General features: G+C 34.9%; 1 protein-coding gene across 1 annotated transcript in view; it reads left to right on the top strand.

The window, feature by feature from the left end:
* Positions 1-25,523, top strand: part of NAALADL2 (N-acetylated alpha-linked acidic dipeptidase like 2) — a 979,587-nt gene that overhangs the window by 898,975 nt on the left and 55,089 nt on the right. The window contains exons 12-13 of the mRNA XM_051983192.1: positions 8,648-8,741; positions 22,179-22,377. Coding sequence (XP_051839152.1) covers positions 8,648-8,741; positions 22,179-22,377 — 293 coding nt within the window. The remainder of the gene's footprint in view (positions 1-8,647; positions 8,742-22,178; positions 22,378-25,523) is intronic.

Genomic DNA, 25,523 nt, shown 5'->3' on the forward strand with positions numbered 1-25,523 from the left:
GGGGAAATTAGACTGAGGCTAAAAGAAATTATGCCACAGACATTTTTTTTTATTGGAAATATGACTCTTTTGTACCATGGCACTAAAACTACATTTCCTTTGTCAAGTAGTACCCATCTTTATCAAGAATATTTTATTTTTCTACAAGCATACATTAAATTTTATTTTTGTGTAGCATGGCCCACTGGATAGAGTGCTAAATTTGAAGCCAGAAAGACAAAGGTTCAAATCCTGCCTTTGACACCAATTAGATAAATATGGACAAGTTCCATCATCTTTGTGGGCCTCCATTTATGTTTTAAAAGGGAGCATATCTTGATATCTTTAGTATCAGGGCCTGTGGGAGATAATGTATGTAAATTTCTTTGCAGAATGGCTGTTATTATAATATATAACTTAAAAGGTTTTAAAATGTTTTATCTGTACTGATGATGGTGAAATTGCCATTTAGAATCATAAAATCATAGATTTTTAGAACTAAACAGGACCTTTGAGACCAGACAGTTCATCTCACTTATTTTTAGTAATTCAAAGACAAGAAACAGGAAAATATAGATTTTCCAGATCATACCATTTTCTTAAAGCAGCATTTCAAAACTTCAAGGAAGTCTAAGGAGCATCCCTTGTAATTAGTCAATCACCTTTCTGCCCCAAAATGAAGAGTTATCTATTTCAAACCCTTTATTTGGCAGACAAGGAAAATGGTAATTTATGGAATTAAATGACTTGCAAAGAGTCACATAGCTACTAAATAACTGCAGTATGATTTGAATCCAAGGCTTCTAAATTCCGTGTTCCTGGATTCATTCATCATACCATACTGCATCTCTTTCAAAATTTATTTATTAAACACAAACTCTGTGCCAGATATTTTTAGAAATATTTCTCTTTTGATTCTCACAACAACCCTAGGAAAGAGGTACTATTATCAACTACATTTCATAGTTTAGGAAACTGAGGTAAACAGCAATTACCTTTTCCAGGTATTACACAGCTAATAAGTGTCTGAAATCAGATTTAATCTCAGACTTTCCTGACTTAAGGTCCACTCTCTATCTACTGAGTTACCTAGCTAGAATATTACAGACCTGCTATATACTAAGTATTTCATTAAGTTTAGGGGCATTTCCCAAGTAAGAGAATGCCAAACTGAAAGAAAAGGAATTTGAAAGGTGAAACCTATATATCACCCTTGGTATTCTTTGAAATCTAGAAGAATAAGACATTTTTTTGTTTGTCTTTGCTACTCTATTTCTTATTCTTTTTTTTTTGTACTTTAAAGAAAAATTTGAAATAATTTCTCTCTGATTCTTTTTTCCTATGGCTTCAAGCTAAACTTCAGGAGGAAACTATTGTTACTGTTGCTTTCATTTATTTTGTCAATATAAACTTTTTTTATCTAGAAGTTGAATCAATGTAAATTAATTGTGGAGGGGGGAAGGGAGAGAAAGGGAAACAGAGAAGAAGAGGGAGAGGAAAAGGAAAGGGAGAAGGAAGGAAGAACAGGGAGGAGAGAGTGAGAGAATGTTCCCAAAACATAAGCATATAAGAAAGCAAATATTCAACCTACTGGCCAAACAGAAATATGGTTGCCAAAGGTAATACAAGGTTAGAATACATACTTCTGCAGAGTTTTACAAACAAGAATGATGGATGATTATGAGCAGTATGGTCTCATAAAGCACAGAAAAGCAGTGGAGAGTAAAACCAGTTTTAAAAAGATTGGCAAGGTATTCAACTAAGCAAAGTCACCTCAAGGGTATTTGAGAAAGAAAATAAAAGGACTACAAACAGAAGAAGAATACAAAAGTTGTAAAAACTGTTTTAATCAACTGATTTCTTTATTGAGGAAATTGGTACCACCATATTTAGTCCTAATGCCATGGTCCTGAGATAGAGGGAAATGGAATTAAAAGATAATAATGGGTTCGTTCAACGTGAAGGGAATAGAATTGTGAGGAATGAAGAGGCCATATACAACATACCTAAAAGATGGAAAGATATCAAAGGTAAATAGAAAAATTTTATTGCTTGCTTTACTAACACCAAAAGAAAAATCAATCAATGTAATATTAAGAACTTTCATCTCATATGCCTACTCTTCCACTTTGATAAAATCTTTATAATAGTCATCTATCCAAGGAATGAGGGCATTAGCAGAAAACAAGTAGGTTTTCACAAGTTGTCTTCAACAATGAACCACATCCTTTTCATCTCATAATTAATTGGAAGATTGTTAATAAATAAATATTAGATTCTTTCAGGATTATTGTTGCATAGAAAGCGGTCAGGGATTTTGATTTGAGTAGAAAAAAAAAAAACATCTCTGTGAAGACACTTTTACAAGGTATCTCTCATCCAGGTATCAAGATCATCCAGAATTCCTGAATGGAAAGGGAACAATAGAATAGTGATATCCTGATAATAACCTCTGGAAAAGTCTAAAATAAGGAGATATATGTTTACCAAAAGTATTTTCCACTGTCATGGAGGAGATTCAATGAAAAGTACAAGTCACAGAGGGATTTCTGGTTTATAATGATGCACTACAAGATGTTTCTGTTGGTGGTTGACATTGGGCTGAATATATAAAAACCCCAAGGTATTGCAGAGCCTCCTGGAAGAGATGTATATTTATTCCAAAGAGTTTGGCTGGTCCATTCATACAGAAAAAACAAGTTAATTAAGACTGTTTATGCTCAGATTAAACAAGCATCAGATGGACACTCTAAAGGACTTGTCTTACAGTAGAAATATCAGGAACAAAAGGGACAGATGGCCTAGAGTCAAAAAAGAAGAGAAGAGTGGCTGGATTGCTTTTGGGAAATTATAAAGTTCCTTTAGTAATCCCAAACATCTTATGAAAGCAAAGCCTCATTTTTGTGATGTTAACAGTATAAGGGGAATGGTGCAATATAAGGAGAGATGGTCCCTAAGTTTCAGGCACTTATGATTTAAATGAGCCCATAGGTTAAGCAAATGGAGGGCCATTGCAAAGAAGATTGGATTTGGAGATAGAGACTCATGCAGAATTTCATAGTTGTGAGAAACCCCAGGGATCATCCAGTGTGTTCAGTAATTGAACAAAATTCTTCCCTACAACATCTATAACAAATGATCATCCAGTACTGTGAACTTGCTTGAAAGCAGAGACTGTCTTATGCCTTCATTTGTATTCCCAATGCTTAGCACAGTACCTGGCACACAAGAGATGCTTAATAAATATTTATCAATTGATTGACTACTTATGAAAAGTTCAGGTGATATATACCTTCCTTATGAGGCAGTTGATTTCCCTTTGGGGCAGCTCTGACTGTCAGGAAGTATATTTTCATGATGCCTAAATTATTCCTTATTTCCATTCAATATTTTAATCATGTTTTGTACCAACTAGAACAAGTAAAACCTTATCGGTACAATAGTCTTTCTAACAAGACAGCTATAATGCAAATCTCTTTAATTCAATTAAACAAGGATCTATTATGTACCTACTACAGGCTAAATAACTTACAAAGTTGTGCATAGAATGTAATATCCGAGAAACTGAGGCAGACATAGGTTGATTTTTAAACTTTAATGTGGAGAGTTTAGACTAGCTGACTCTTGTCCAAAGCATTCAACCTAGAAAAACTGAGACAGGGAAGTTATATAGGGTTTTAGTTAACTAGAGTTTGCAGATAGAATATTTAATCTGAGTATACAATCTTATAGGAGAAACAAAGGCAATTGGGGAGAGAGGAGGACACTAGGAGGATGGACAAGCCATAATTCCATGAAAGGATCATAACTTAATCCTGAGAGGATAGAGGTCAAGATAAAAAGATCCCGGGCAGGAGACAGTGAAGCAAAGGGCAATACTCAAACAGAGGGGGAAATTATCCCACCAAGGAGCAAGACAATGCACCTGGAGTTTATGACACAATAGTATGTAAAGGTGATCAGAACGCCAAGTTTTTGCTGGCATCCTTTTTTTAAAAAAATCAATTTCCAGTCCTAATGGCAAGGAAGGGGCGGGGGTAGCTATGATTTTTTAATTTTAGGGTTCAACAAGTAGCTTTGCAGTTTCATGTGCTTTCACCTTTTTTAATTGTACTGTTATGAAAATGCTTACTTTGCTCTGTGAATTTAAAATAAAATAAAAAATTTAAAAAGAATGTAAAAATAAATAAATAAATACTTTTAAAAAGAAGCTTTGTATACAGACATAATGATGAAACAATCTCTGCCTTCAAGCAGTTTACATTCTATTGGGTTCTCTATGTCTTCCTTTTTTCAGGTTAAACATTACCATTAACTTCATAGGATCACGGATTCAAAGCCAATGAATCTAGCAAACAGACTATCGTTCCTTAATTTGTCTTCACTCTTTTAAACATCAGACTACTTTTTTTCATAAACTTAGAGAAATTTAGAATGAGGAGAGAGTATAGAAGTCATCTATTGTAAATTTCTTGTTTCACAGAGGAAGAAAATGACATACAAGAAGCTTAAGTAACTTGCCTGGGATCTGTGGTATGATTTGAATCAAAGTCTTCCTTACACCAAGTCCAAGCCCTCTTTCACATTATATCATAATGCCTCTCTTTCAAAATGTATTTAATAAGTACCTACTATATGCCAGATACTATACTTAATATTTTTCTTACAAATTTTAACTTAATTGATCCTTACAACAACCCTAGGAAATAGATGCTATTATTAACTCCATTTTACAGTTTAGGCAACTGAGGCAGAGAGCTCTTAAATAACTTTCCCAGGATTATACAGCCAGTTAGTGTCTAAGGATGAATTTAAACTCATGCCTTCCTTATGCCAGATCCAATGCTCTATTCATTGTGCTCTCATCTTGTTGTTTGTCCCTCATTCTCCAAGAGAGCCATGATACCAGGAAGGTATGGATTTGAGTAAGTGATTTGGATGTGAATAAGAGAGGGCTAGGTAAAGTCTTACCTACTCACTTCCTCCTCTAGAGCCACCTCAATCCAGTGGCAAGATATAGATCAGGATGAGTGGAGATGGCTTTAGTTGTGGTGAGAGGCTCTCAGCTTTTTTAAGCCAAAGTCTTGATATACAACAAAAAACCAAAACAGTTCTTTTCTACAAGGATTTTATATTCTATTGGGATAAGTTTCATTTAGACAGATACATAAATACTTTTTAGCTGCCAAAACATTTTAAATTAAATATTAGCAAAGAGGCTACAGAAACATATTATAAATTATGACCAGATTTGGAGTTATATCAGGAATGCAGGATTAAGTAAAATAGTAGGAAATACTGTAAATGTAATAGCTCATAATAAGAAAAACAACAGAAATCATATAATTATCTCAATAAATGCAGAAAAAGCTTTGGGCAAACTGCAACACTAATTTCTGTTAAAAAGGCTAAAAATGGATCTTTCCTTATTATGGTAAATAGTATCTATCTAAAACCAAAAGCCAGCATTATATATAATGGAAATAAACTAGAGATCTTTCCAGTAAAAGATAGGATAAAGCAAAAGTGTTTATCATTACCACTATTTGATATAGTGCTTTAAATAGTAGTTTTGGAGATAGTGAAAGAAAGAGAAATTAAAGGAATAAACATAGCCAAAGGAAAAATGAAATGTCCTTTACTTGCTGATGATATGACAGTTTATTTACAGATTCCTAAAGAGCCAATTAAAATTAATTGAATTAATTATTAATTTCAACAAAATTAATCCATATATATCATCACAATTTCTGCATATTACCCCCGAACCCAATTAAATCATTTAGGATTTAGGATTTTTTTTCCATTTCTTTCTTCATTTTTAGATAAGGAACTGAAAGAGAGGCTGTGATTTGCCTAGCATCACACAACTAGTTATTGTCTGAAGCCAGATTTAATTCTTGACTCCAGGACCAGACTTCTATCAAGCTTGACTACTTAGATATATGTGTGTGTATTCAGTGTGCATACATGTATATGAATAGGCATGGCTCATACATATATGTCATACCTATGATGCGTATGTATTACAAATAAATAAAAGGAAGAATTCATAAATAAAGGACAGAGTGGAATCTGTATAAACAAATTTGTCTAGTACATTGCAAAGGAAATCCTTTATCAGGACAAACTAGGTATTCTTTGAAATCCTTTAAAATGCTGAAATTCTATAATTCACATCTTTGAGGTCTTGGCAATCTCAAGTCAAGACTTTCAACTGACAATGAGACAGTTAGAAAAGATGATCTCTAAGTTTGCTTCTAGATATGAGATTCTGTGATTGCATAAAAACGAGGTGGTTGAAGTAATTTCAATATTCTGTGATTTTTAAGTGGTTGTGTAACTTTAGGAAAGTCAATTAACCCTGAAGTACCATAGAAATAGTGCTAAATTTGAAGTCAGGAGTTGTTCAGTCATTTAGTCAATTGGAGTTTTTTGGAGTTTTTTTTGACAAAGATACTGGAGGGGTTTGCTATTTTCTTCTCTAGCTCATTTTGCAGATGAGGAAACTGAGGCAAACAGGGTTAAATGAGTTGTCCAGGGTCATAAGGCTAGTAATTGTCTGAAGCCAGTTTTGAATTCAAGTCTTTCTGACTCCAGAAAGCCTTTGGGGAAGGGAGGGAAGGGTTTCAGCTCTAAATATTCAATATGTTATTTCTATGACTTCAGGAAGTCAGTGAAAATCTCTCGGCTTCCATTTCAACTGTAAGATCCCTTCCCCTCCAGTTCATGGTTTTTAAACTATAGGTTTTTATGAACTTTTACCAGTCTCAGTTCATCTGTAAAATGGTGACAAGTATACCTGCCCTGCCAACTTCAAAGCATTGTGAGGATCAAAGAATATGAAAGTGCTTTAAAATTGGAGATGCTCTGGCTAGACCAATGTACTTACCCTTCCACCAAAGGGAGAATTTGAAAAGATCTATACCAGCTCTGAAAGAAGCTGAGGGAGAGTTCCTCTCCCTTTCCCACACAGCAAGATTTCCAGTAACCTTCTTTCTGCATATGAACTAATTTGTACCTAGAGATCAGGAGCGGGCCAGGTGCTTTCAAAACACTAGCATGGGTTGCCATGTGTTTATATATATATATAGAGAGAGAAATACAGGATGGCTGACTTACCCTCCTGTTGTCAGAACTGCTACATCTTGCTCTGAAGATTAAAAAAAATGCCCACCAACACTTTCCTAGGTAGAGTTTTCATAGGCTTCCTTAACCTTCGTTTTCACCTTCAGCCTATTCATGTCAAAATCAAAGTCAAAAATATAGGCAAAGTCTATGTGCTCAGCAATGTCTATTATCCGGTAGACATTGATGAAGAAGAGGCATGGTACTCTAATTTAAAAAAAATTCAGTTTCAGGATCACTCTTATTTTCCCTTCTTGGAGGAAGAGACAGAGGAAGATGATCCAGCTATTGAAGCATGACTAGGTCAAATATTCTTTCAAAAGGAAGGTCAAAGGAGAAGCAATAGATCTTCATCAGCAAGTTGGTTACAGTATGGTGAATTTTTCATTCACAGCAATTCTCAAAAACCTCCTACCAAAAATGGTAAGAGGTTGAATTTGGTTCTTATATACAATGGAGTCAAACTAAAATAGGAATGAGGGCCTCTAAACCTTATATAAGAATTCCTGTGGGCTTTATATTGATTTAGAAAACACATTTATACAAACACATTTATATTTCTTCTTATTTAACAAATATACTAATAGATCGAAATTAGATTTTTATCTGGAGTGGGCTAGACTTTAAAGGCCTTGGTCCCTTTGTTATATATTATCCATTTTATCTTATCTCCCTAATCTGTTATAAAATCTGTAAAGTCTGAGATCATACCTAATCTAGACTTCCTATTGCCCCCAGTGCACAAACCGAGAGTTCTAACATAGAAGGCACTTGATGTATGGGATCCTTAGTAATTTGTTCCATGTTTCTGAATCTTAGTTTCGTTTTTCATAAAATGAAGAATTAGACTAGATTATTTCTAAAGTCCATTCCATTGTCTATGTGAGGAGAAACTTGTAACCATCTTTTCTATTTTAAACTTAATGTGGTTTATGGGTGGTGTCAATTGTGCTGATGACTTTTCAGTTAAGAGAAAAAAAAAAGATTGAGTCTGGTGAGAACAACAGTATTATTTTTGAGCCTTTATTTGATCAAATTATGTTTTCAATAAAATAGAGTACATCTATGATGCTACAATACTGATTCCATTAATCTGACATTCATTCTAAGTTATCTGCTTCAGCTCTTTTGCTTTTTTCTGTCATATGATGAATTCATCTAACTGATAAGCAACTGATTAAAAGTTCAAATATCTCACCTCCATGTTTTAGAGCAAACTATTTCCCAATAGTGTGTTTCATACTTAAGGAACACCAAATATTAAATTTCATCATACTACTCTAAGACAGGTAAAACATATTGAGTGATTTATTTTTTCCCTAAGCAATAAAGGATTAAAATGAATATATATGTAATATATAGCATATGTACAGTTTTTTTTTATTATTAGAATAAACATTTTCAAAAAAATCTTATCCTTTTTCATGTGTTTTCTTTCCCCTGATGTATAACATTTTATGAAATTCTGGCCATCCCATCCCCCCAAATCCCACTTTAATTATTATACACATTAGCAATTTTTTTTCTCTTTTTCTTTCAGCTCTCAGGAGAAGTGATTTTGCAAATTGCCAATGATCCAGTTCTGCCCTTTAATGCTCTGGATATAGCATTAGAAGTTCAAAACAGCCTTAAAGGTAATTTATGAGAATTATAGTAATTTGAGCAAATGTAAAAAAAATGTTTCATCTAATTTTCAACAATGAATAGTAATATTCTGATGAATGTCATATAGCATTCTTCTACTTTCTTCAGCAATGCAAGAAGTCTCTCCTTACTTCTAGAAGGTGAGCAATGTAGGGCACGGAAAAATTTTAGCTTCCATATTGATAAGACAGAAGAGCTGTTGAGATTTCAGAAGAAACTTTGAATTTGGAAGATTTCCCTGACTATTCATGTCATCTTTCTATCAGAGATGTCATTTTATAGTTTGTACACTTTGAGTTTTATGTGAATCCTATCCTTCAGGGTCTCTGCCTTCATCATCATGATCTTTGTTATACCATTCTATAAAGACAGAGATTAATTTAGATTTTATAGGAGAGATAGTTATCAAAGATGGAGTAGTATTCTATGGTATATCATCCTTCTTCCATAACTGTGAAAATGCCCTATAAATTATGGACCAAAGAATAAGGAAATGAAATCACCCAATACCAAATTGGGAGGCAGAAGAATTAGATTTAAATCTTACCTCTGCTATATACTATCTGTGTGATTTTGGATAAATCAGTCAAGCTCTCTAAACCTCAATTTCTTCATCTGAAAAATGAGAAATGTGATTATATGACCTCTGATATCTCTTCACTTATTTTAGTCTGTATTGATCATCCTATGAGTACCTATTCATATGTCCTTGAATAACTCTTCATTTTATTTTTGGACCTCAGTTTCTTCATCTGTAAAGTGAAAAGCTTAGATCTGATTCCTTCTAGGTCTAGAGTTGTGATATATGATCCTATAACCCTTTACTCTGCCAGATGATTTCTACACAATCCTACCATTAGAATTTTGCCAAAAGGGAAAAAAAAAACTTTCACTTTATAAGAATAATGCTTATGATATCTACCACACATATAGTAAAGGAAGGGTCATTTTATATCTCCTTGTTTCCTAGAAGAGGATATTTCAGTGAGAATTTAGTGATATTATACAGCAGTCACAAACTTACTCAAACCCAAATAGCTATTTTATTTTGAATATAGGCAATAATCCCAGATGATTTCATTAGCCTAGCAGTATGCATGCACAGTGTTAAATTAAACATAATATTTAGCCGCTTAATATACGCATAAATTGTTTATATTTCTTCTGATTTTATTATGACAGTTGAGCAATAATTAGACTTAAGTTCTTGGCTACAGTCAAAGATAAACAGTCTTTGTGACTGATCCATAAAATGCTGTTTCTCCCGCACTGCGACCAGGATAAGGATGAGAGTCTCTGAAACCCAATTGCATTTTCAACCATGTAATTTTCACCATTTGACAACTGGCCATTTCATTTATTTATTGCATTGGTTTACGTTGGCAGCAGATCATTCCAGTTCTCCTCCATCTTCACAACCATGAAGAAGAAGGATAATTTACCACAGAAAAATTTGTTTCAGTTGATTTATTGGTTATTGCTGGAGAGCTGAATTTGATGGAATGACCTTGGTTTGAATGTTTAGCCAGAACTATTTAGGGAATTAATATGTATATGCTCATTTACTGGTGTATGTGTTTGTATGGACATATAAATGTCCATATATTCTAATAGATAATATAAGATTAAAATAAGTGACAAAGTCTATTAATATGTATATGCTCATTTACTGGGGTATGTGTTTGTATGGACATATAAATGTCCATATATTCTAATAGATAATATAAGATTAAAATAAGTGACAAAGTCTATCTAATTTTATTAAAATTTGTTTTCTAGTAATTTTGTTGTTCAGTCATTTCAGTTATGTCTAATTCTTTGTGACCCCATTTGGGGTTTTCTAGGCAAAGATACATTGCCAAATGTGTTGCATTTCCTTCTGCAGTCAAGTTACAGATAAGGAAACTGAGGCAAACGAGGTTCAGTGACTAACCCAGGGTCACAGAGCTAGTAAGTATGTAAGGCTGGATTTGATATTAATCTTCCATATTCCAATATTGCTCTAGCTGCTGTGCCATCTAGCTGCCCCTTCTTGTCAATAGGAAACCCAACAAGAGAAAGTATAACAGTAAAAACAAACAAATAAATAAGAAGAAAGAAAGAAATGAAATGAATGAATGAATGATTAAATAACAAACAAACAAATAAATAAATAAAGGCACCAGGCTTACGTTTAGAAGGTCTGAATGCCATTTCTCATTCTACTCACTACCATGAGGCCTTCAAAAAAATCACTGAAACTCCCTATCTATAAAATGAGGAATTTTGTCTATCTGATTTCTGAAGTCCCTTCCAGCCCCATGACCTTAAGATTCATGAGGGTTCTTCCAGATGTACATGCTAAAAATAACTATAAAATTATCATAGAACTCTATAGTTCCCTATAGAGCTGAGAAGGAACATAGAAAGTCACACAATCCAACTCATTCATTGTACAGGAGTAGATATTGAGGCTTATGTGACTTACCTAAAATCATGTGGATAGCTTGTGTCACCTGATAGTAAATCTAGAGGATGACAAGTTTATAATAAAAGCTTTACATCCTCATAATGATTTATATACATTATTTCATTGGAACCTGACAACAACCCCAGGAAATAGATAGTAAAACGATTATTATTCCCATTTTCCTGATGAGGAAATTGAATCTCAGAGAGCTTAAGGGACTTGACAAGGTCACTCAACTAATAAATCATGGGTAGAGGACACAAGTTTGATGGCCATTTTGTTACTACAAGAATATAGTGCATCTTTGCTGGGGAAGCTCCATCCCCTCAGTAACATAGAAAATAACAATTTTATATAATTTATAGTCACATAAATTTGCTTTTATTTAACATCAACCATTTGTCTTTGTCAGCAGAGAAGTTAGTTAACAAATTCTTCAAACAGTAAGTGGCCAAGAAAAATAAGTCATTTAGTCTCTGCTCTGACTCTATACACATTTATTTAGCTCAATCCAGACACAGCAGGAAATCATCATTCTGCAATGTGTGGCTTACTGCCGCCTCTGTAGCTCCTCACGAAATGGAAAATGGTTCTTGGCAGCTCTTCCTCGTGTTCTCTGAATAACAGACAATGTTGATTTAATCTCCCTTTTTTCCCCATTAGCTCTGATAATTCATTAGCGTCAATCACTTAATTTTAGAGAAATGAAAATTACTTTGAAGGTGATAATTCCATGCCCTGTTAGGTTTACAGTTTCATATTTTGAAGCTTGTCTCTATTCTAAAGTCACAGCACATTCTGATCTACCCACTTCTGGTTTTGTTTCCTTTCTCATTTCCATAAGCTCCTCTTCGTTTTATAAGAAAATGAGATTATAAGTACCTATGAACTAGAAGGCCCTATGCCAAAAGCAATGAGTTGCCATTTAACAAAGTTTGATTGAATTGAATTGAAATTCTACTTGCTGGAGCTGTAAGAGATTCTTAGCCCCCACCATTATATAACAGTGGTTTTTAATCATCTCTAGCCCACTTCCTCAAGATGTTTTGTTTGTTCAGTCATTTTAGTTGTAACTAACTCTTCATGAACCCATATGGGGTTTTCATGGCAAAAATACTGGAGTTGTGTGCTATTACCTTTTCTGGTTCCTTTTACAGATGAAAAAACTGAAGTAAAAAGGGTTAAGTGACTTGCGCAGGTTCACATTCAAGGCTAGCTTGGAACTCAGTCTTCCTGACTCCAGGCTCAGCATTCTGTCTGCTTCATCTCCTAGCTACCCTTAGATCTTTTAAGGTTGGGTATTACCTCACCGGGTCCAGTTTTGTTGCTCTGTTCCTCAGCTTATGAATGAAGCTTCTCAAAAGCTAGACCTTTTGAGGGAAGGATAAACTCATCCTGTATCGGAGAGTGGTCTAGAATTTCCAGTTTATTTCAGATGTTTCCTAGACAATGAGAAGTTTAATTGGGCCCTCTTCTCACAATGTTCTCAAGCAGTGTTAGAATCCTAAGGATTTGGGTTTGAATTGAGACTTCCTAGTGTTTGACTATGTGATCCAGTGAATCAGGTTTAATGTCTGGGGGTAAGTGTTCAATTTTGATGCTACTATTGAAATCCTATGTGGCATTTGCCAAATCCTTTCACCTAATCTACTTTGCTCATCTACAAAATGAGAACTTTGATTGCATAATCTTTAAGATCAAGAGAGGACTATGGGGATGAAAGTAATATTTTCACCTTTTTTGTTGTTGTTGTTTGGTTCTTTTTCTCTTTCTCAATTTTCCCCCTTTTGATCTGATTTTTCTTGTGCAGCATGATAAATGTTTAGAAGAATTGCACATGTTTAAACTTATTGGCTAACTTGCCCTTTAGGAGAGGGGGAAGTTGATGAGGGAAGGAGAAAAATTTGGAATACAAGGTTTTGCAAGAGTGAACGTTGAGAACTATTTTTGCATTTTTTTTGAAAAAAATAAACAAAGGCCCTGTAACAAATACACATAGGCAAGCAAAACAAATTCCCATAAAGGACATTTCTAAAACTGCATATCACCACCTGCATATCACCATCAGCTCTCTGACAGGAAATGAGAAGCATCTTTTATTATCAGTCCTTTGGAATTATAGTTGATCATTGAGTTGATTATAGATATTAAGGAACTGATCATGTATGCCTCCTTTATATCTGCAAGAAATGTAGATAGGAATAGATTTTAAATTGGTTTTTAGAAATTCATTTTTATTGCTGTTTGAAGGATGGATTTGAATTTGGGTAAAGATAAGTAGAAAGATCAGATTTTTTAAAAAGCTTTTATTATAATCCAAATCTAGGATGAGGCAATAAGAGTCTAAAATGAAGGTGGTTGTATAAGTGGAGAGGAGATGTACAAGAGATATTTTGTGAAAATAGAGAAGATGAGATTTGTTTGGCAATGGACTGAATATGTGAGCTACTTAGCACATCCTAGCTTTCCTTCCCATCCTCAGGAATGGGGAAGATTAGTCTGGAGATCTTAGGAGACTTCCCAGTGGAAGAAACTTCATTTGATCAAATTAGATTCTGGAATTGCCCTGATACTGGCTCTAAGTTCTCTTTTTAGTTTTTCTGAGTATTCCAAATCTTCTACTTAGGAGTTCGATCCTAGAGATTGAAGTCAAGGTCAGTAACAGCAAATTGTAAGTAGGTAGGGAAAAGGAAGCTTGGCCAGAGGCCCTAGTCTCTTCTCAAGATGCTCCCTCAGGAGCCCAGCCATCCCCAACTTCTTTTCAGCTTGACTCTCACTAGGACTAGCCTGTAGTTCATAGCATTAGAAGCTGCCCTGAACCATGGATCCAGTAATCCAGATTCTAGTCCATAAACCACTTGATGAGGGTGAAAGAGAAGAGTGAAAAAGCTGACTTGAAGATTAACATTAAAAACCCCAAGATTTTGGTGACTAATTTCATCACTTCCTGACAAATGGAGGGAAAAGAAATATAAGCAATATCAGATTTTATATTCTTAGTCTCAAAGATCATTGCAGATGGTCACTGCAGCCATAAAACTACAAGATGCTTGCTTCTTGGAATGAAAGCTGTGGCAAATCTGGACAGCATACTAAAAAGCAGAGACAACATTTTGGCCAACAAAAGTCTGTATAATCCTTTGACTTTTTTTTTTCAATAGCAACGTATAGCTATGAGAAAGGCTATAAGAAAAGTTGAGCCCCACAGAATGGTTTTTAGAAACTCATTTTTTATTGCTGTTTGAAGGATGGGTTTGAATTTGGGTAAAAATAGGTAGAAAGATCAGATTTTTAAAAAGCTTTTATTATAATCCAAATCTAGGATGAGGCAATAAGAGTCTAAAATGAAGGTGGTTGTATAAGTGGAAAGGAGATGTATAGGAGATATTTCAAATTGTAGTACTGGAGAAGACTTTTGAAAGTCCTTTGGGACATCAAGGAGATCAAATTAGGAGGAGAAGGAGGGAGAAAAAGAGGCATTTAGTCAGCAAGAAAAAATGAATTTTTTGGAAGAATTTAACCAAGAAGAAAAGGAGGGGCTAAATAGGATGAAAGTTATAAAGAATAGTAGAATCTACTAAGGACTTTTTATTGAAGTTTTTTTTCAATCAGTAGAAATCTATATTCTTTCCTTTGTATCCCCGTTGTTACCATATTGAAGAAAAAAATTAACTCTTTGTATTAAATATGCATAGTTAAGCAAAAACATGTAACATCAACCTCCATATTTTTAAAGAAACATATTTTTCTATATCTTAAGTCTATCACCTCTCTATAAGTAGGTGAATAACATTCTTTATCACAGGTACTCTGGATTCATGAATGTCATTCTTTTTACAGTTTTCAGAATTGTTTGTTTTTGTTGTGTTTTTTTATTATTGTATGAAATTTTCTCATTCTTTATTTTTCTTTATCAGTTCATATAAATCTTCAAAATTCTTCATTTATAAAATTTTATTTTCAATTCACAAAAGAAGCACTTCTACAACATAGTACAATAAAAAAAATGGTTGCACATGAAACCACAAATCAACAATATGCAACTTGTTGTTCCCTCCAAATAGATGACAAAGTTATATTGTTATTAATGTATTGTTAATTTTTATCGTATTGATGTTATCATATTGTTCTTCAGTTTCTATTCCCTTTAGCCTGAATCTATTTATAAAAGAGTTTCCATGTTTCTTAGAAATGAAGAAATGACAATTTTCTATATCACCGTAGTATACTATCACATTCATATACCACAATTTGTGTGGCAATCCTTCAATTGATGAACATCCCTTTAGTTTTCAGTTTGGGGCATCTCAAAAAAAACATATGTGTATGTATTTTGAGGAGAGAATGGGAGGAAGGGAGAGGAAAAAGGAGAGGAAGGAAGGAAAAGAGAGAGAGAGAGAGAGAGAGAGAGAGAGAGAAGGAAGGAGAGAGAAGGTTGGGGAAGCAGCAGGGGAGAGAGAGGAAAAGGGAGAGGGAGAGGAAGAAGGAGAGGGAAACCGAGAGAGAGATTTCCTCTTTTTTTATTTCTATTTTTTTAAGTTTGATGGAGAGATTGGGTGTGTTTTCATAGAATGAGCTAGTAAATAGGGAGAGTTTGGAACATTAGAGGAGAACTGGAGATGATAATGAGATTAATATGCTAGAGAAGACAGAAGGGATGAAGGTGGGTGTAAAGAAGTTTTCCTTAACAAAATATAGGATCCCTCTTTATCAGCTCTAGGGAAAAAAAAGGACAAAATAGAAAAGGATAATGTCAGAGGTATGTGAGATAAAGAGAGGAGGAGAAGAAAGAATCCATAGTCCACCAACTCATGTTCCAAACATCACTGTCCAGAGGACATGTCAACCTATGAATTAGGTTACTACCACCTTGTGCCATATCAAGACCATCTTTTGGGCACTCTGAAAGTCTTTCTGGGTAGCTATTTTAACTCCAAGGATTGAAAGTCTTTTGGGTAGAACTATCCATGGATCTATGCCATGTTAAACCACATTTTTTCCAATAACAAGGATCAAGAGATTTCACAATCCTGTTTCTTTTCTCTACCTGCATTTATTGTTTATTTACCATCTCTAAATGCCTCATTGAGATGATTCATTATGATTCACACCTAAAAGAACAGCAGAAAGAAGAGAAAATGCAGGATAATAAAGAGCCCTTGTTTCCCTTGACTCTACCAACACTGGCGATTTCTTTTTTTCTGTCAAGTGGTGCCGTGAAGCATTTTTAAGATGATATTAAGTAACATCCTTTCCCCACCTTCTTTCAAATCACCTGCTGGGTGACTTTTAACTACCCTATTTGGGAAGAATATAAATCACACGTTCTCTTGTCAGTATGAATCATTGGAGCCGAAGCAGTGGTTATGCGATTGTTAGCGCCTTTAAAACTGTGATAAGCTCATTTCTAGATGAATAGGCTCCGTGAAATATTATTCAAGAGTGAGTCTATTTTTTGATATAAAAAAGAAATCCTCCCCCCAAAAAAACACATCTAGTTTAAAGTATGACCAGTATATTTCACTCTTGATTTAAAATGAAATTGAGTGGGCCTCAAAAAGAAAAAAAAAAGACAAAAAAAAAAAAAAAAAGAAAGAAAGAAAGAAACCAAAAGCCATCAGAAGTGGAAGAAAAAGGAACTGCTTACTCCATTTAAATCCATAAAGCATTTATTAAGAGGATACTAAATGCTAGATTCTATGCTAAGTGCTAACAACAAGGAACACTATCCCAACCACCCTCAAGGTTATATTCTATTAGATGGAACAACTTGTGTGTACTAGCAGACATAAAGCAAAACAAAGTTATTTGTGAGAGAAGATCCCTAACAACTGAAGGAATTAGGATAAAACTCCTATAGAAGTCAGAATATGAGCCAAGTCTTGAAGGGAAGGAAGCTAGATGATTATTGGTTTTATTGTTGTTGATGATGATGATGATGATGGCAATAATGATGATGATAATGATAGTGACAGTGATGATGGTGATGATGATGATTATAATGGTGATGATTATTATGATAACAAAACTATCATTGTTATTATTATTACTATAACACTTTAAGATTTGCAGTATAATTCACAAATGCTCTCTCATTTGAGCCTCATGACAACCCTATGAAGTGGGTATTATTATTATTATTCCCATATTATAGATGAGGAACCTGAGGTGTAATGTTCTTTCTAAAATGTAATGTTCTTTGTTGAGGTTTTCCTGGGGTCTCTGGGAGCACCCTTCATTTCAGTTCAATAATCACCACAAGTGGAGTCAGGCATTAAAGTCCAAATCCTTTATTGTTTCCTTCAAAATCTTGTGTTCTTCACTTGGGACTCGGCCAGTTTTTCTGGAGGTCTATCTCTCTCCTTGGTTCTAAGAGCTTGAGCTCCTGCCTGCCTTCTATGACTTCTGAATCTCCCCGACTCCAAAGGTTTGTACTTCAGCCTCCAGCACCACAAAGGTGGATGATGGAATGAAGAACTTCTAGTGCCCTTGTCTTTTCTGGCCCTGAGAGCTTCTATCTTATATGCTCCACATTGAGTACAAACCAATCATTATATCACTAGGAAACCATTATTTTTTGTAGGATTAAATCAATACTAAACTAGATTTACCCATTGTCTCCTCAATTCCACTTAGTACCTTGTTTCAAGTTCTGGCCCATAACATCTCTTTGTAGGATTAAATCAATCATACTGAACTATGCTAAATTAGATAACTATTGTCTCTATCAATTCCACTGACTTAGCACCTTGTAACAATCCTTTGTTTCAAGTTCAGAGTTCTAGCTTGTAACAGAGATAAGTTAAATGATTTGCCCAGCAATTGTTCATGCAGCCTTTTCTTGAAGCCTGACAATAAGGTGTTCACAACACAGTAACTGATGGCATTCTCTCTAATGGGCTTTTTAGGTTTTGCTTTTTCAAATGACAAAGTCAAGGAGTAGAGATAACCATGACTGAATCCAAGGTCACACAGTGTTAGAACAAGAGTTAACTCTAGTCTTTGGATTATAAACCCAGAGATCTTTCTATTTCACTATGCTAAGAATCATCAGAATCTTGTAAAAGGCCAAGAATTACTTCTACACTCCAGAGACCTCAGAAAAAATCATTGACTATGCCCCCAAAGATTTTTTAGGGAACAAATGACTACAATAATTTTAATCCAGCACACCTTTTTGAAGACGCCTATCTAGACCACATTTTTCAAAAATCCAAATGGTCCACTTTCCTAGAATCCAATGTAGTCGAAGCACATTGAATACTTTTATGTCTGCTTTCCTTCCTTTTCTCTAATTCTCAATTCTAGTGTTCCTGATCTAGTATATAGCACCTACTTTGGATTCTTTGTTCTAGTTTTTCAATAACTTCCTAGAAATTGGTTGTAGGAATGGCAGTAGAGAGAAAACAGGTAGGACACAATTTTCCTGAGCCTGAATTTCTTTACCTATAAAATATTTGTAATATTTGCTCTATCTACTTTGGGCATAGAACATTAAAAATATTATCAGACTTGGTTGATGTGTTGGCTAGTCCTGTTTAACTCTTTCTCATTTTCTCACTCTCTCTCCTTTATCTCTCATGTATCCTCTTCTTTTCTCTCTCTCTCTTTCTCTCTCTCTTTCTCTCTCTCACACACACACACTCTCACTCTCTCTCTCTCTGTCCTTCTCTCCTTTTCTCTCAACCTATAATACTATTATCATTCATTCCAGCAAAGGAGATAAGAAGAGAGAATGGCATTCAATAAATATTTATTGGTGGTGATGATAGATGCTCAGTAAACACCTGGTGAAAGAACGCCTTTATTTGGCATTCTCCTCTGAAATAAAAACAAAGTAGATGATTGCTCACTTAAAAGAAGATGCATCTAACTAACTGCCTCCTGAAATGTGTCAGGATAAGTCAGGTTGGCATTTTCAATTAATTTTTATGCTGTCAATGTCGATTTTCAGTGTTTATGATAAATTGATATCTCTCACCATTCAAACACCATGTTTATCTTTTCCTTGAGAGCTCACATTTAAAGAGATGATTTTCAAATTTGGCTTGCTAAATTTTTTCTCTCTTTTTTACATTTTTCCTCATTTAATAGAGGTATAGTTCATATTTGGTTGGGGAAGGAGAGGAGCAACTACACTGATATTCTAAACATGGCAAAATCAAATCTGAACTCTTATTGTAATGCCAGGGAAACTGAGGCAAGATAGAGATTAGTTTTTTTTTATCTTTTTAATGTAGAGAGTTTAGGCTAGCCAGTCAAATGGAACTTATGTTCAAAAATCATCCAACCCTGAGTGACTGAAGCAGAGTCCTTTTATATTTTTTTTCTTCAACTAAATAGAATATATATACCCTGAGTATACAAAAAAGGCAGATAAAGGGGATGAAGACACTATGTGTGTGAACAAATCATAATTCTAGGAAAGGACTTTAACTTAGACCTGATAGAAGAGTCAAGATAAGAAGGTTGAGGGCAGATGACATCGAGGTGAGGGACAACACTCAAAAGGAGGGAGAATTATCCCAACCAGGATTGAGATAAGGCACTTAGAGTTTTATGACGCAATGATATTTCAGGCTTCTTTTCTGGCTCAATTTTTCCAGTCCTAATGGCAAGGGAAAAGGGGGGGGGGCATATAATAATTTTATTCAGGACATAACATTACATATTTTTGTCAAACTTTAATTGATGTCTTTTGTTTTACATTACCCTTATTCCCAAATATACTTCTTCCCTATCCACTACCAATCCCCCATGGCAAAGACTAAAAAAAAAAAATAATAAAGAGAGCAATGTCTGTACAGTTAGACCACATCATATTAACCAAATCTAATCGTGTATGTTCTTTTCAACACCCAAAGGCAACCATCTCTTTGGAAGAGGAGAAGAAGTGCTTTTTCTCTCTCATTCTCTGAGGCAGAGAAAACAGATTTGATATGTTGGATAGAGGTTATAGAGATAGGGCAGCTTTGGCGTGGAGTCCAGAGGTTAAGACAAATTGAGCAATGTGCTAAGAGTCACGATTTAAAATAAAACAAAACAAGAACTGGATTGCTGAGTGGTTCAGAAAACATATTTTCAATTATATCCAGTGCAGCATTTATTAAATGCCTACTATGTTCAAAAAACTGCATTAGTCATTGAGGATACAAAATGTAAAATATCAAGGAGTTTACATTCTGTTGAGAGATGGAATACATCTAGAGAAGTAGCTACAACTTAATTTTGGGAGGAATGGGGTGTGCACAGTGGAAAAGGGAATAAGTATGCAGGAAAGGTTTTAATTAGGGAGGAGTACTTGAGGAGAAGCTTGGAAAAAACTAATATCTAAGGGGCAGAAATGAGTCAGGAGAATAACCTAAGCAACCAATCATAATGGTTTTATATATATTTTACTATGTACCAAACACTGCCCTAGGCTCTATGGAAATACACAAAGGGAGAACGTGGAAACAGATAATTAAGTATAAAACAAACAATTTTTTTTCTTAATTGAAGAAAAGACACTAAAGACTGAGGGAATCCCCAAAAATGCCTAATGTCGGAGATGACATTTGAACTCAATTTTTGTTTTTTTAATTTATGTAATAAAATAAGCATTCCCATAACATAGTAAAAAAAAAAAAGTTGATTCCACATGAAACTACAAAGTTACCACATACAACTATTCCTTTTAAATATACCACACAATTATCATATAAATTCTTGTTATTAGCTGAATTATTTTTTAATGAATTAGGAATTTTAACAAAGGACAAGGACTATTTCATTTTTGTCTTTTTCTCCCCATAGGCACATAATAAGCACTTCATAAACCCTTAATTGAGAGAATAAGAAGGTAGAGCATTCCAGGGATGGGAGGCAGCAGTGAAAGTTACACAGAAGACAGGCTAAGGCTGAATGCTTCTGTTACTTTTTCCAGCAAATATTCTTCAATTTAGGAGTAGAAACAAAGAACAAGGCTGGGGCGGGGAGAATGATCCTCACCTGGAGGTAGTAATAGTGAAAATTCAGAAGGGAACAGGAAACTAGCTAAAGGACACAGCCAAGGTCACACATTTGCCCTCACTGAGCTTGAGGCTAGCAACTATACCTGCTGTCTCCCAGCTCTTCTCTCTGAGATTTTCTCTCTAGTTCCCAGTATATCATCCTTATTCCTGCTTTATATCACTGCCTGGCTTGATCTTCTGATGGTATGCTTTCCTAGGGGAAACTACATTAAAACTCTTCCAATATGGTGGTGTTTTTCAAAAGATCTTGATTTTGCTAATTTCCCACACTAAAAAATGTCGTTTTCCCAGTACTTGAAAAAAAAATCCCTGGGCTATGTGAGAAAAACTTCTTTGTGAATTTTTCCTAGAAGTGTTTGCACAGTATTCAAACACTTTAGCATAATTGAATGACAGTCCCAAATCCATTTCAAGAAAGCAGGGCATGCAAGCTCATTATTGTGTACCAGACACATTGTTTTTTTTTTTTTTTTTTTTTCCATGAAATTTCCACACTGCTCATGACATTCTGGCTCTAAGGACTAATAAGGAGTAAAAGTACATGCTTCATAGTTTGCAAAAAAACAAATTTCATAGGTCCTCCGCTAGAGGAATGACACCTTGAGCATGAGTTGCTGCCAGAAAAATTTGCATGACTGGAAGAGAAAATCCAGAATTGATCTGAAGAGTTTGGGCTTAGACAGGAAGACTGCAATGGATTTGTAGACTTTGTGTTTCAATATGATTTCAGAGTCAGCATGTAAATAAGCATCCTGCCCTGAGGTTTTTTTTTTTTCAAATACACATCCAGTGGGAGCTCCCAAAGCCAATTCTTCCGTTGCATTCCATTAGTTTCTCTTTTTTCCATCCTCTGTCGGCCTCCCTTGGTTATCTTGTCTAAGAGGCTATTGAGTTTAACATATAGGTTTTGTTCTTTGAGAAATGTCGGCATTATCCCTCTGAAACACCTATTTATCTTTCACCAGGTGACCATGCCCACATGTTCCAGCTGCTGGAGATGGCTTCCCGCCTGAGGGACAGTGCAGAATTGTTCCAGTCAGATGAGATGCGCCCTGCTAATGATCCCGAGGAGAGAGCCCCTGTTCGAGTCAGGATGCTGAATGACATTCTCCAAAACCTGGAGAAGAATTTCTTAGTACAGCAGGTGCCTCCAGGTTTTTACCGGTAAGATATTTACTCTAAGCTACATTTACTTTTCCCTACTGGGTTGAATTGTTTCTTGTTTTTAGAACTAATATACCCCACCAATGCCTTCACTTGACATCTGACTCTGGAAAGCAAAGCAGTTGTGTGTTGTAACTACTCAAAACTCATGTTTTTTACATCTATAAAATAAGGAATATGGATTAAGTGAAATTCTATCCTATTTCTGATATTATCTAAATGACCTTAAGCAAATTATTCTGCCTACTGTGATGTTTCAAAAGTTCAAGGGAAACAGTTTCAGGGTAATTAATCATTTTATTAATAATGTTAATTTTATTAATAAAAAAGGTTAATGACACTCTTGAATGGCAAAGACCCCTCATGATGGTGGGCTCACAGTTTATATGCCTGTGTGGGTCAGAAACCATTAATAAAACAGCTGGATAGATCTCTAGAAGCAAAGCAAAGTTTATTTACGTTCTTGCAAGAATCGGGCATCCCACCATCGAGCAGACAGTCGAAGGGAGGAAGCACCGTAGGGAGTAGGGTCGGCGCTTTTATCCCTAACGCAAATTCCCCCTCCCACCACTGACCCTCATCCTTATTGGCTGAGGATCTTACATTCTAAACGCGGGAACTACCCAAGAAATTGAACTTGGCCAACAAGTACATAGTTGCCCATATTTGGCTGAAATAGGGAGGATAACAAGAAGGGGACTTAAGTATGCCCTTGACCTTAAAGTCCTTCAGGCCTACTCAAACTTTGAAATAGATGAAGCCTTACTCGATTTTCACAACTGTCTTGAAAGATCTCATTTTATCTTGTTCATGCCCTCCTGTGTAGGACAGCTATGACCCAAACCCAAATTAAAATCAGAGATTCTCAAGGTAAAAAAAAAAAAAAAAAAAAAAAAAAAGGCAGAAAGGATTTATTATGATCTCTCCAGAAAGGGCAACTCCTAACAGACAAGGTATCAGTCAGTAAAGTGCAAAGTGCACTATACAAAACACAAAGTTATACAGACCCTAACCAAAGTCCCCACATTCCCCCAACCTTTGCTCCCATTGTCTGAGGGTGTCCAGGCTTATCCCCTGTATCTATCCCTAAAACAAAAGAATACTAGTAAATAAGAAACTCTTTGCATTAAGTACTTAAATGCAAATCAAGGAGTAGGGAGAGGGGGCAGAAGGGAAATGTTTGTTTATTTAAGATAATCAAACACTTGCAGCAACAAGCTATAGCTTGTTATTGCAGAATCTCAAGTCACAATTAGGGCATAGATCAAGGCCACATTTCCATGAGAGGTCTTCACTCAGTTTATCCTATTCACTTAGAAGAATGGGTGTTCTTGAGGATGGCAATCAACTTCAATTGATTACCAATTAATAAGAGCATGAATACTACAGTGAGAAATGGGCTTATTCCAATGAGGGACCAAGAGAGAGTTACATTATGTCACTCTTGGGCAAAAGGACTATTTATATACCCAGACCACCCCTAGTCTTGGGCAGTCTAGACAAACTATCTACCTCCACCTAACTTGTTTGAGAGGACCCCAATGAGCAGGAATTGACCTTAGATTAGATGATCCAGATGGAATAAATTTTGGGCAGAGGTCAGTAATGTCCTTCAAAGGCTGAGTTGGAAATAGTGAAATAAGACAGGGAAAATGCCAAGATTGCACCCATAATTAATAACACTTTCTCTTACTTCTTTGGCTTTAGTTCCTTTATCTTTAAGATGGTTTTGTATGTTCCTTTTAGCTCATTATCTATGTTCCAATGTATTTTCTTGTTGGTGATTCATTGTAATAATTTTTGCTTAATGACATTCTTGTTAAAGAAATGAGAAAGTTTTATAAAATTAACAAAAAGAACACACATGGAAAGAGGAATCTTTTTTTAAAGCTTTTTTTTTTTCAAAATATGAACTAATAATTTTTCAACATTGACCTTTGTATTGCCTTGTGTTTCAGATTTTCCCTCCTTCTCCTCATCCCCTACCCTAGATGGCAAGCAATCCAATATATATTATACATGTTAAAATATATGTTAAATCCAATATGTGTAAACATATTTATATAATTCTCTTGCTGCATAAGAAAAATCAAATCAAAAAGAAAAGAAAATGACTAAGAAAACAAAATACAAGCAAACAATAACAAAAAGAGTGAGAATGTTATGTTGTGGTCCACATTCAATTCCCACAGATCTATCTCTGGGTATAGAAGGCTTGAGAGAGGAATCTTATTACACAGAAAGTTATGATGAATTCCTGACTTGATGGAGTTTTATTATTTTTATATTTATTTCAGCTTGCAATTTTGCATTTGATTTCTGGGTAATAGAACTATGCTATTCTCATAATTGTAGAAGCTGGTCCATGTGGGCTTTCCTTCCTGCAATACAGTTGCCTTATCTGGAAAGTGGGGGAAATATTACCTACCTCACAAAATTGTGATATCTAATGAGATGAAATATGAACTGCTTTGCAAATAATAAAGTTCTATTTAGATGTTAGCTATCATCATCATCATCACTGCTATTATTAATCATCATTCATGGGATCCCATTTTGTACTTTTCTCTTCCTTGTTCTCCAATATTTTTATCCCGGGGTCACATAACATTTGGGAATGGAGATGGGGGTGTTGCTACTTTTGCAACATTTTGTTGTAACATTATACAGTCACCAAGCCATGAAACATTTTTGTGTATTTTTTTAAATGCTTGATTCCCTTCCTTTCCCTCATTCCCTTGAAGATGATAAATTGATTTGTATAGCCAACTACCTTTTGTGCTTATTCCTTTTGTTCATATGCCATAGGTCATGAGAAGCCTATGTTGTAGTTAAGTAGGTACAGAGCTGGACTTGGAATCTTCAAAGGCTAATTTCAAATTCCACTCCTAATAATGGAGACATTTGTGACATTTTGTTTTGTTTTATTACATTTTGTTTCCTTGAACTCAAATAAGTCATTAAAGATGAAAAGCTATATCTGTGTATCTGAAAAGACCTTAAGAACTATTGGGTCATAGATTTAGTGCTAGAATATATCCTTTAGGTATGGATGTTTAGACCTAGAGAATTCAAGTGACTTGACCAAGTATATACAAAGCAAAGTCTAGATTTAAAATCCATTTGAATCCATTTTATATTGCCAA

This window comes from Antechinus flavipes, chromosome 3 (assembly GCF_016432865.1).
Source record: "Antechinus flavipes isolate AdamAnt ecotype Samford, QLD, Australia chromosome 3, AdamAnt_v2, whole genome shotgun sequence".
Classification (NCBI taxonomy): domain Eukaryota; kingdom Metazoa; phylum Chordata; class Mammalia; order Dasyuromorphia; family Dasyuridae; genus Antechinus; species Antechinus flavipes.